This window comes from Prinia subflava, chromosome 12 (genome assembly GCF_021018805.1).
Source record: "Prinia subflava isolate CZ2003 ecotype Zambia chromosome 12, Cam_Psub_1.2, whole genome shotgun sequence".
Taxonomy (NCBI): domain Eukaryota; kingdom Metazoa; phylum Chordata; class Aves; order Passeriformes; family Cisticolidae; genus Prinia; species Prinia subflava.
The window spans coordinates 21,983,580-21,995,600 of NC_086258.1; the positions used below are offsets into that span (position 1 = coordinate 21,983,580).

General features: G+C 53.1%; 2 protein-coding genes across 2 annotated transcripts in view; one reads left to right on the top strand and one right to left on the bottom strand.

Moving 5' to 3' along the window:
• Positions 1–5,017, top strand: part of STX8 (syntaxin 8) — an 84,675-nt gene extending 79,658 nt beyond the window's left edge. The window contains exon 8 of the mRNA XM_063408850.1: positions 3,819–5,017. Coding sequence (XP_063264920.1) covers positions 3,819–3,886 — 68 coding nt within the window. The 3' untranslated portion in view covers positions 3,887–5,017. The remainder of the gene's footprint in view (positions 1–3,818) is intronic.
• Positions 5,018–6,787: 1,770 nt separating this feature from the next.
• NTN1 (netrin 1) overlaps positions 6,788–12,021 on the bottom strand; it is an 87,431-nt gene continuing 82,197 nt past the window's right edge. The window contains exon 6 of the mRNA XM_063409276.1: positions 6,788–11,762. Coding sequence (XP_063265346.1) covers positions 11,434–11,762 — 329 coding nt within the window. The 3' untranslated portion in view covers positions 6,788–11,433. The remainder of the gene's footprint in view (positions 11,763–12,021) is intronic.

The window sequence follows — 12,021 nt, forward strand, 5'->3', positions numbered from 1 at the left end:
CCCATCCCTGCCCTGCCTCTCTACTGCCCTATAAAACAACGATTATGTGTTTATATGTTACTGCTCCATGTCCCTTATAAAAGAAGACTTATTCATAAGCTTCTGGATAGACAGTTCTATGGGAATATAACTTCCTTGGCCTAAACCAAGCTGCTTTTTCCAGATAATGTAATGCTATACAGGCTCTTAAAAGCCTGTGCATGCTATTTATTATTATTTTATCATCTATAAAAGACACCAGTGTTGAACCTGGGAATGGCAATCCACTCAAATCAGCAGGAAAGGTGGGGAAAATCCCGAGGACAACTGCAGTTCCCAGAAATATTCACTGACAGGGTGCTGGGGGATGCTCAGGGCATGTTGCAGGGCTGCCTTCCCTGCACCCCCTCTCTGCAGGCACAGAGCCAGGCCATTGCCATGGGCACATCTCGGTTTTGGGGTGGGATTTGCTGATGGCAGGTTGGACATTGTTGAAATGGACTTGGATGCAGCCTTGCAGCTTCTGAAGCCAGTGCAGAGGACTTGGTCACACACACACATGCACATTTCTTAGAATTTTTTTTTTATGGGCTGAAATCAGCATTTACTTCAGTCCCCAGGACCCAAGCACCACGTGTCTGTGTTTGCTCTCTGAATATCCCCAGGGCTGAGCCCACAGAACCACCAAGCCCCCCCAAGGACAGGCACTTCCCGAGGCTCCAGCTGAGGTGGATTTGGGGTGATGGATGGGATCACATTGGTCAAAACTGTCCGAAGGAGAGCTGCTCCCTGTGGGGAGGGGCTGCCCCAGCAATCTGCTTCCAGGCTGGAAGAGAATCCAGGGCTGGGCACCCTGTGGAGAGGGGACATCACCCCTCAGCATCTGCCCTGGACACAGAGGTGCCAGCTGGGGTGGACAGTCTTGTCCTGGATGCCCTCCAGGTGGATTTGGACCTTGAGGTTTTGCTTTTCTGTGCGAACCGAAGCTGGAAAGTTGGTGGTTGGGGAGTAAATCCATGGGAATGAAGAACCCCAAACCAGTGACCCTCAGAGCTGACAAATCCTGGGGAGAGGGAATGGCCTGGGAACTCAGGCTGCCCCAGGTCCTCTGCTCCCAGGGCTGGACAGAGCAGCTGAGACAGACCAAAGAGCAACACTGACCTAAATCACATGTAACTTAACCTTTTCTTTCCACCTGGTGTCTGAAGATGGGATCTTTGTTTGGAGAAGGTTTGGTGAGATGTGGAGCCCTGAACCCCCTGAGGCAGGGACGGGGCAGGGGCAGAGGAGCAGCTGAGCTCAGCAGTAGCATCCTGTGAGAGCCAGCGTTGCAGGAATGCTGGGGAGATCCCCATCCTGCCACGGAACGAGCCCTGGAACTCGGTGCTAGCTGGGAATGTGCTCCCTGCATTCCTGCCGGGATCAGCAGCTGGATCAGCAGCTGGAGCACTGCCCCAGAGCCTTCAGCAGGGGTAGCTTCAGGAGCATGGCATTTACTCCAGCCTGCCTTAATTATTTGCTCTGTAGTTGCACAGAGATTTCTGCTTCCCACCTTTCCCTGAGAGATGCAGTTTGGATTTGTATTCCTGGCTCTGCTTCCTTTTGCATGAGAATCTTTTCTTTGTTCTCTTCGGACTCCTGTTGACTTTAAGAATGGTTTGGATTCCCAAACTTCTCTTTGAGGTTTGCTTGTCAAGGGGAATATTTATATTTCTTAGCATTTCAGCAAAAAAAGGCAAAGCAGACAGGAACCTCAGAATGCAGAATTCCTGTCAGATCCTGTCCACAGCTTTAGTGGGGTAAGCACGTGAAACACCCAGGTTTAAAACCTTCAGATCCTTCTAATCTGCTGTTCTGTGGTACAGGGGGGAGAAATGTGTGTAACATCTGGTCTGTGTTGTACGAGGGGTGCTTTGAGATGTGTGTGCTGTGGGCAGTCCCTGGGCTCAGCAGCTCTGCTGCTCCCACCTCAGCTGGGACTAGGACAGCACTGACCGCTGCTCTTTGGCTGCAGGTTTTTAGTGCCAGTCTTTTTCCAGGAATGAAAGGGGCTTTATTTCATCCTGCTGTCCCCTCTCTCACTGCCCTGGCCGTGCCCTGCAGTTCCCTCACTCAGCAATGCCCATTAGAATCCGTTATTAGTCCCCCACCTTCCCCCCTTCCTGCTGGGGAATAATTTGGGGTTTAAGTGCAGTTTTCCTTGGGACTCATCACAGAATAATTACACCCCATTAACTCCCCTCTGTATCATTACTAATTCACACCTATGGAGTATTTTCCAAGCAGCTGATCTCGGTTGTCTCTTAATTGCTGGAGTCCATAAACTCTGTTACACTGAAACTGTGTGAAGGATTTGCACCCTCTAAAACTTCTCCCTCCAGTGCAAAACATAACAGAGAATCTGAATGTGGCAGCTTTATCAGATCTTACTTCTTCCCTATTTAGGCAAATTATTTGCTTCTGGCTCTGTTGAAAACCCCAAAATGCATACTAAGGTGTAAAAAATGTGAGACTAAAAGGTGAGAAAGTCGTGCCTGCTCAGCCTGGAGAGAGGAAGGCTCCAGGGAGAGCTCAGAGCCCCTTCCAGACCCTGAAGGGGCTCCAGGAGAGCTGGAAAGGGACTGGGGACAAGGGATGGAGGGACAGGACACAGTGAATGGCTTCCACTGCCAGAGGGCAGGGAGGGATGGGATCACAAATGGTTTCAGCTGAGCACAAGAGAAAGAAATACTGTTGGTGGCAACTCTTATTTCCCTGGAAAAAAAATCCTGGCCCCCTGGCAGAGGAACAGTTTCTGCACAGAAAACATGACACTATTTACAAAAAACAGTGTCTAATATCCTTTTCCAGCTTGGAAAGAGGAGTTTATTTCAATACATCCTTTTTTAATTGCCATGAGCTGGACTTGTAAGTACTGTAAGTGGTTGAGTAATAGTCCTCAGTGAGCAGAGCAGAGGAAGAGACAGGTTTTCCACACTTGGAACCCTCTGTGTTCCCTCAGCTCAGGCAGGGAGACAGCACGGAGCAGATACCCAACACAAATAAAAGCCTCTTAATTAAAAGATCATTTAAGCCCAGGGGATGCCCATGGGTGTGATGCCAGTGCCCAGCACAGTGATCCAGCTGGGTGAGGATTTTGTTTATTTGGGCTGGTTTGGAAGGTGGATTCAGGATGTTTGCACTAAAACATTTCTTCCTTTCCTCGAAAAAATGGGAGAGAAAGAGGAGGGTTCCCCCTGAGAAATGGGGAGTTAAGGAGAAGGGAGGGGATCTCATTTTGCAAGATCTCATTTGTCATTAACTTCTGCAGGGATCCAGTGGGTTTTGGAGCAGGATGGGGCCACGGGCAGAGGGGGGCAGAGCACTGTGGGATTCTCTCCAGAGCTGGATGATCCCTGTTTCCCCAAATCAGGTACATGCCTGAAAGCCCAGCTCTGCACAGAGTTCTGTCTGAAAGCAGGAGTACTTTGTATTGGAAACAATTTCCTGGTGCAGTTTGGATTTCCTCCTGGATAATCCTTTGCCCCAGTGGGATGGTACAGAGGGATTCCAGCAAAGCTGGACTGGCCTGGCTGTGAGTTAAACACATCCCCTGATGTTTCCATGGCAGATGTTCAGGCACCCCACAGGCACTGCTGGGAAATATTGATTTGAAGGGTCAGGAAGAGAAGGAGCAGCTCTGCCACCGTGGGGTTTGGGTCCAGGTCTCTGCTCAGGTCACGAGGGGTGAGCAGGGGGAATCTTACCCGGCTGGGAGGAGGAGGAGGGGGAATTTAATCCCGGAAAACCCTTTGTAAGTGATGAAGGCAGCAGCCTGACCCTTGTTGTGTCTCCTGCAGGGATGCTGGTGGTGATCGTGCTGCTGCTGATCGCCATTGCCGTGGTCGCGCTCTGGCCCACGGGTTAACCCCAGCCCCGCCGGGGCAGCTGCTCCAGGGGAGCACCAGGGCTCCGGGGAGGGCCCTGCCGTGTGCAGGGACCTTCTGTGCTGGGAACCAACTCCGTCCTTGGGAATGAACTCCACAGCTGGCAATAAGCTCCACAGCAGCAGCCCGGAGCAGCATCCACCAGACATCCGCTGTCCTCGGGGCATGGCTCAGGAGCTCGGCGGGATCTGGAGGATTTCAGTGGGAGAAGAGGATTTCATCCCACTCTTCCCACCTTCCTCTGGCACTCAGGCAGCTGCAGCTGTAGGATGGACCCACCTCTTCTGCATCTGCATCTGGGGACACGCTGGTGCTGCTGCTCTGCCCATCTCCCTGAGCTCAGACATCCCAGGAGCTTCAAGTAGCAAAATCCAGGAGTGGTTTGGAGAGGAGCAAGGTTCCCCTGCTTTGGGATCCCTCCTTGAGAGAAAAGGCTCCGTGGTTTTCCAGGAATGGTCTTGGGGAGTGACTGCATCTGGATTCTCACAGGATGGGAAGCGACAGCCCTGCAGGACCCCCGTGGGCTGCACAGAATTGCTGGTGACTGGGTCAGTGCTCGGCCCTTGGGGGGAGGTATTGGTGGGTTATTGATCTCCAGGGATAGTTATTGGCAAGCTATTGATCTCCAGGGATAGTTACTGGTGAGTTACTGATCTCCAGGGATAGTTACTGGTGAGTTATTGATCTGTAGGGGTAGTTATTGGTGAGCTATTGATCTCCATGGATAGTTATTGGTGAGCTATTGATCTCCATGGATAGTTACTGGTGAGTTACTGATCTGCAGGGAAGGGAGTTGAACAGCAGCAGGACTCAGCCCAGCCTGTGAGAGCGGAGAGCTTTGCCCTCAGTGCTCCCCAGGGGCTCTGCCAGCCTGGCCTTGGGAGATGCATCAGAATTAACCTCCTCACTGAGCTCTGTCTCTTCCTTTGACAGCTCCTCCCACCCTTCCACAGCTGAGAGGAAGGATTATCTATTTCAAAACTAATGCAAAATAAGTATTAAATGTTTGCTTCTGGCCAAGAGAATAATTATTTTGTTACACATGTCAGTTTGATTACAGGATTAATAGAGCAAGCAATAAATACTGATTAAAGCTGATCCATTTATATACAGTTTCTCTGCCTGGGGTTTTATTGTTTCCTACTGTCTTGTGTTGTCTGTGAATGATTTATCCAATGCTGCCGTATCTTGAGAGCTGGTCTGGAGAAGGAAATAAGCAATTTCTGTCACACTTTGTGTGTATTATGACAGATGTGTGAGATTTGCAAGGGCTGGCCCTCACCTGCCCTGGTGGTGTCTCCTCTCACAGCTCTCACCTGGCTTTGGCACTTGTTTCCCTCTGCCCACACAGCACATCCAGCACTGCCCTGGGAGGTGGGAACCAGGGTGTCCTGGTGCTCTATCCCCTCCTGACTGACACAAATCCATTCTTCTCTTCTGGGCTGTTTCCCTAGGCTGAGACTTGGGCACTGCCCCTTGTGTTGAGGGTTCGGTGACTGCAGATCACCTGCAGTTGTCTCCTTGCAGGGTGCAGGTGTTGGCTGGAGCTCGGACCCTGCCCAAGGAGGATGAGAGCCATGGAAGAAGATGGAGTTTTGCAGGAAGCAGGGGCAGGGAGCTCCTGAGCACCCCATGGGACACATAGAATCCACAGAATCCCAGAATGGTTTGGATGGGAAGGACTTTAAATCCCATCCAGTGCCACCCCTGCCACAGGCAGGGGCATCTTCCACTGGCCCAGGCTGCTCCCAGACCTGTCCAGTCTAACCTTGAACATTCCCAGGGATCCACAGCTTCTGTTCTTCCCCTGTCACGGGTGCTACTGTGTCCTGTAGCTGTGGGAGCTGTCCCCTGGATCCAAGGAGTATTTCCTTCCCTTCGTTCTCCTGGGGAGGGGAGAGAGGAGCTTGGTGGAGATAAAGGCCAGAGATCCACTTATGCCCCTCTGCTCCAGCTGTGTGCCCGTGCCCAGCCCATCCTCAGCACTCAGAGCTGGAGGAGAGACTGGAGGTTAGAGCTCCTCCAGAGTCTTCCCTGTGCTCTGCCGCAGAAAATCCTTGAAGCCTTTACAAGTCCAGCCCAGGCTGTGCCTGGCCAGTTTTCTCGGAGAGATGCTTCATTTGTGGCAGCAAGAGGAGGGGAAGGGCAAACAGGGGTGGTTTAATGTCCTCTGGTTTTCCAGAGGACACTGCAAGGGGCTGATGAGTTCCTTGTCAATGTCAGATTAGAAATGTAGCTTTAAGCAGGGCTGCTCCAGCTGGAAACAAGGAAAGGCTTCGGAGTTCCAAACCTGTGCATTCCTGCAGCTCTGCAGCGGGAGCGATGCTGGGAATGCTCCTGGAGCTGTTCCTCAGCAGCAGCCTCTGAGCCTGGAGCAGGATTTCACTCCCAGCTCTGAAGCAGCCCCTGGACCTTCAGTGACAGCAGGAGAGCAACATGAGGTTTGTTCAGATGAGACCACGGGCCTGGGCTTCTAATTAAAACTGTCAGCTCTGGAGGGAATTACAGCTTTGTTTGAATTCCCAGGACACACAGGATGGACGTGTAACTCATCCTGATCAGCGTTCCAAGGGACTTTGTTCTGACCAAGGCTTTCAAAGGCACTTTTTGACCCACTGGGTCCTCCAACACATTTTTCCTGTGAGCGCCTGGGAAGGGTGGAAACACCAGGATTTGCTCGTTGTGCTGGCGAACAAAGAGGTTCTCAGCCTTGCCCTTTAGGTAACATTTAACGTGTCATGTGGGTGAGGAATTTTATTAAAAAGCAGTGGATTTGGCAGCGCTCTGCTGTGTGCAGGGAAGCTTTTCTGTCTCCCTGCCCCACTAAAGAAAAAGGAAGGTTAAAATATGAGAGACGCCAGGGTTTGACTCTGAACCTGGAGTGGTTTCTCCAAGCAAAGATCTTCCTGGAATGTTCCCAGAGACATCCCAGGCTTCGCCTTCCCTGTCACCTCCTCCATTTCTCTCCTGAAAGATGTGCTCAGCTGCTTCCAGCTGTAGTTTTATCAAAAATCCCGGTGCTGGGAGCAGGTCTGGTGTGTGCTCCAGGATGTTCCAGTGCCCTGGGAGAAATCCCCACCTCCTGCATGAGAACAGGGATCATCTTGGAAGGCTGCTGGGCATTTTCACATTCCCTGATTCCTGGTGTGAGCTCAGTGTGTGGATGGCTCCTCTCCCACACTGCCTGGTGGGACGAGGCTGGGAAAACCACTGCAGGCCCAGCCCTCCGTGGGAAAAGCCTCATCCCCCTCTTTCCAGAGCCACCATGTCACCTTTGGACAAGTGGCCACCTGCAATCTGGGAAGCCCATTTGCCCCTCGAAGCAGAGGGCTGGCACTTGTGACCCATTTGTCTCAGCAATAAAGATCTGAGATTTCCTCCCCCTGGGATGTTTTTGGATTCATAAATTCCCAGCACTGCTGAAGGCTCAGGTCAGCTGGGCTGACCCCCAGCACTTGGGGATCCTTTTGCCTGGATTTTTGTCCCTGGAAGTGTTTTGCTGCCTCAGTTCCCTCTGCCTCCAGCTCTCCATGCTGTGGGTACCACCAGCCCTTGCCCGGGCTCAGCTCCAGCAGTGCTGGCCCTGTCAGTGCTGGGATGGAGCTGATGGAGCCCTGAGCCTGCAGAGGATGGGCAGGAAGGGCCAGCACTGCGGAGCAGCCTCTGGATGGGACAGAAACCGGTCCAGAGTGGGGCTGACAGCTTTCCTGACTCCAAACTTTGGCTGTCCCTGAGCTCTGGGCAGGGTCTCACTGCTGGGCACAGCTGAGCCCACAGGGGCTGGTGGGGACCCCCCCATGCCACCCACCCATGGTGACCCCGCTGTCCCCAAGGCCACGTGGCCATTGCCTGAGGGTGCTGGGCAGGGACAGGGCTGGCACTGCCAGTCAGAAATAGTTGTGCCACCTCAGCCCTGCCAAGAGGACGCTGACAGACCCAGGGGTGGAGGAAACACCATTGTTTCCTTGCCCAGGTCCTTGTCCCACAGGCTCACCAAGCAATGGGGTGGGAAAAAAAGCAGAAATTCCTGGAGATTTTTACAGTTTACAAGAGTTTATTCAACTGGTTTCTGACTTTAGTTCTACCGAGGGGGTGCTGAACAGTTACAAGCTCCTTCGGGTCAATTACAGCCAATCTAAAGAACAAACAAACAAAAGGGGACAAAAAAAAAAAAAAAAAAAGGGAAAAAAAGAAACAACTTGGAAAAACAATAAGAAAATCCACAACTTTTTCACGTGTCATTAAATATATTCATATATAATAACCATAATATATTAGTATGCATTGTAAAGAAACATCGCCCAAAGCAGTCTGCCATGGTCATAACTAAACAACATTTACAGTTCAAGATATTAACAGAAATAATAAAAAAAATCAACAACAACAACAAAACAACCCCAAAACGAACACAGGTTTGTGAGGGGATGAGGCAGGGATGGGGAGGGGGCACGGACACAACAGAACGAACAGAAACGAGACCAAGCGACTTCTGTCAGGTGCTATGGTCAGTGATGATTGTTTTGGCATTTCAGCTGCTCTCCGAAGCCTCTCTGAAGGCACCACAGCCCCTCCCCGGCCACCCCACTGTCTTCAGGGCCCCAATGCTGTCCCCAGGGCGATGGGCGGGCGCTGGGTCCTTTGCTGCTAGAACGGGGTTGGTCCCCAGAGCTGCCGTGTGGGGTTGAGGGGCACAGCCTGTCCCTCTGGGTGGCCAGGCAGAGGGGTCCTCCTGGAGATGTCCCAGAGCAGGGGTGGCTGCAGGGAAGAGCTGCACCTCTGGGCCCTGAAATGGGGCTGCTCTGCCCTCCCAGCAGAGGCTGTTCCAGTTGCACCAGTCCCAGCAGTAGCTCTGCAGGTGAGGGTCACTGGGAGCACATGAAGGGCTCTGGGAACGTGGATGGAGGGAGGGGGGTTGCCTGCTCTCAGTGGAAAGAACAAAACTCCAGCAGGGATGGAGGGACAGGTCCTGGTCGGACAGGGCTGGGCACTGCCCTCCTGTGCCAGGATCCAGGTGTTGTGCCAACCCATTCCCTTGTGAGTCCCCAGGCTGTGTCAGTGCCTGGAGGGGTCTGGCCGTGGCATGAGGGGTGGGGGTTCTTCTGCAGCCTCCAAGACCAGTGGGAGCAGGGAAGGGGCTGGAGGGTGTCCCTGGGGGTTTGGGGTATCCAGGCTGTGCTGGGGAGGGCGGCTGTGCTTGACAAGGCTGGAAACAGAGTGAGCATTGGGTGTGCAGGTGTGCTGTGGGCAGTTCCCAAGTCCCCCTGGCCTTTCCTTCCTGCTCTCCATGTGCAGCACTGGCTTTGGGTTGGATTCTGTGACTTTCAGGCACCATTGAAAGGTTGGGGGCATCCCAGTTCCCTAGGGATGTGCTGTCCCCAGCTTTGGTGTTCCCTGGCAGCAGCTGATGGTGGCTGCAGGAGAGCAGTTTTGGGGTTTTAAGCCTCTATTTAGACACTTGAGGTCAGATTTTATCCTTCAGAACCTGATGGCTTCAATTTCCCTTGGCTGCAAAACCATCAGCTCTCCTTGAGCTCCAAGATAAGGAAAACCAAGTCCAATTTGGGGAAGGGGAGAAAACACAGACTTGGAGGGGGGGGGGTGTTGCTTGATGTCCAGGGTGAGATTTTTCTCCTAATACCCAGATTAATTTTGGGAGCCTGTGGTGGCAGGGGAGGCTCAGCAGAGCTGGGTCCCTCACGGTGGTGATTCCAGCAGCCCTGGGAGCCTCCTCTTTGCACCTATTTACATGGCTGCCCTGCTTTATGGTGGTTTATGTCATTATATAAATATTGTCAATTGCTATAAAACAAGGCAAAAGCACTGGAAAATGTCATAAAAGGGATGTTTCCAAGTTTCCTAAAAGGAAAAATATCAGGGAGGTTTTGCTTTTCATAGCGACAAATGTTTGCTTCTCCTCCAGGTAGTGTCCTGCTCTCGCTGCCTTCCTGCCCTGGCTATTCCTGTCCCCACAGATGAGGTACAACTGGATATCCCCATTCCCCTTGGGCAGGGGAGCACCCTGGCATGGGGGTGCCAGCTCCAGAGCCAGTCCTGCCCACAGGGTGCCCCAGGGGGAAGGTGCTCCAGTCTGATGTGAGGCAGCCTCCACTGTGCTCAGTGCATTAATGATTGGAAATTGGGAATTTTCAATTGGCTGTTTGCGCCCCCCGCCAGCAGAAGGAGAGCTCCAGGTGGGTCACACTTTGCTCCTGGCTGAGACCCCTTCCCTGAGCTGGTCCCTGCCCTGTGTGGGCTCTACCCCAGCCAAGCTTCAGAGCTCTGCACTGGCCCCACTGCCCATGGGGCACCCTCTGCTCCCCACTTTGTCTCCACAACCTTTTCCAGGGATCTCACGGGGCTGCAGCTCCAGAGGGAGTGAGGACAGAGCTGCTGCGGGTTTGGGAGAGCTGCCCGAGTCTGGGAATGAGACCAGCCAGGACCTCGGTGTCACCTGCAGGGATTTTTTACCATCCAAGGGTTCCTGGTGTGCTGACAGCAGCAGAGGGGACTGAGGCCATGGAGGAGGTTCAGGGGTGGCCACACTGGAGATTCAGGAATTGAGATTGGCAGGATCTTCCAGGGTACTTCATGGGAACTGGATGCCAACTCATTTTTTGTCAGGTCTGGGTGTTTCCTTGGGGATCCTGGTTATTGACTCCTTGCCTGTAAATGGGTGGCTGGAGGGGGACAGGGCATTCTGTGGGCTCACTCCTTCAGTGTGGTGGAGGCAGCATCCTCAGGGTCAGGGGCTGAGCACAGAGCCATTCCCACAGTTATGCACAGCAGGAAGTCACCCACCAACATTGTCCCCTCTTGGCTGTGCCTAAAGTGGACCCAGAGCATCATCACAGCTGGAGACCTCGGCCGCCCCCGGCACCATCAGCGGGTGGTGGCCACGGCTGTCGGATTCCAAAGCCCTCCGCCGATCCTCGGATCTGTCCTCAGCAAAAGTCTCGGTTTAGTTTCCTCTACAAGAACTGTCTCAGTCAGCCTAAGTTGCAAATACGTATTTTGGGGATGGGGAGTTAATTTCCAGCGGTGCTGTTGATTAGTTTCTTACGGGGTGGATTGCCCATGCTGTGCTTTGGAGGCAGCAGATGTTGGCAGCTGGAAGGCAGTTTGGTGTCTCTGAGTTCTTCAGCAACAGGGCAGGAGGGAGCTGGGGGGCCCAGGGGCTGCACACCCGCACCCCACTCGTGGGTTCTGTCCGCGTGTGTGATCAGGTTCTGTTGGGTTTTCTTGGGTTTTCTTCGGTCCTGTTGGGTTTTCTTGGATCCTGTTGGGTTCCATTGGATTTTGCTGGGTCCTGTTGGGTTTTGTTGGATCCTGTTGGGTTCTATTGGATTCTGTTGGTCCTGTTTGGTCCTGTTGGGTCTTGTCTTCCCTGGAATACGAGATGCAAGCCCAGCACCCCCCCAGCCATGGTTGCTGTCCCCCTGTCCCCCAGCCCGCCCTGGCAGCCGGTCCCTGCCCACCCCAGCTCTACACAAAGCAGCATGCACAGTCAGTCTCTCCCTCTCCTCCTCCTTTAGGCTTTCTTACACTTCCCCTTCTTCTCCCGCTGCTGGAACTTCCGGAGCCGCCGGGCCCACGTGTCCCGCCACTGGATCACCAGGCTGGTTTTGTCCGCAATGATGCCGCTCTGGTCAGGAGAGTCCTCGTTGTTGCCCAGCAGCAAATACTTCTTCATGGGCTTGATTTTGGGGCACTTGCAGGCTATGTCCTTGGAGTGGATCCACAGGGTCTGGTCTCCACGCCGGATGCGGTTGCTGCCTTGTTTGTAGACAGAGATGATGTTCACCGTGAACTTCCACCAGTCTGCGTTTTTTTCTGCTTTCAGGATGTGGATCTGGACAGCTGGAAAAAAACAACACACAGGCAAGAGAGGAAAAGGTGTTACTGCTTGGGCTGGCAAGGAGAAAATGAACTTCAAGCCTTACCTAGTAGGCTGTGTGAGGAAGAGGGATTTTGCGGCAGCCAAGGGTTGTGGATGCCCCAAAATGCTGTCCCTAGGCCACCCCCCAAGAACAGGAGCAGCCAGTGCTGCATCTGAGGGTCTCAGCAAAGCTCCCAAGATCACCACAGGCTTGGGAGGAGCTCTCCAGCTCCACATCTG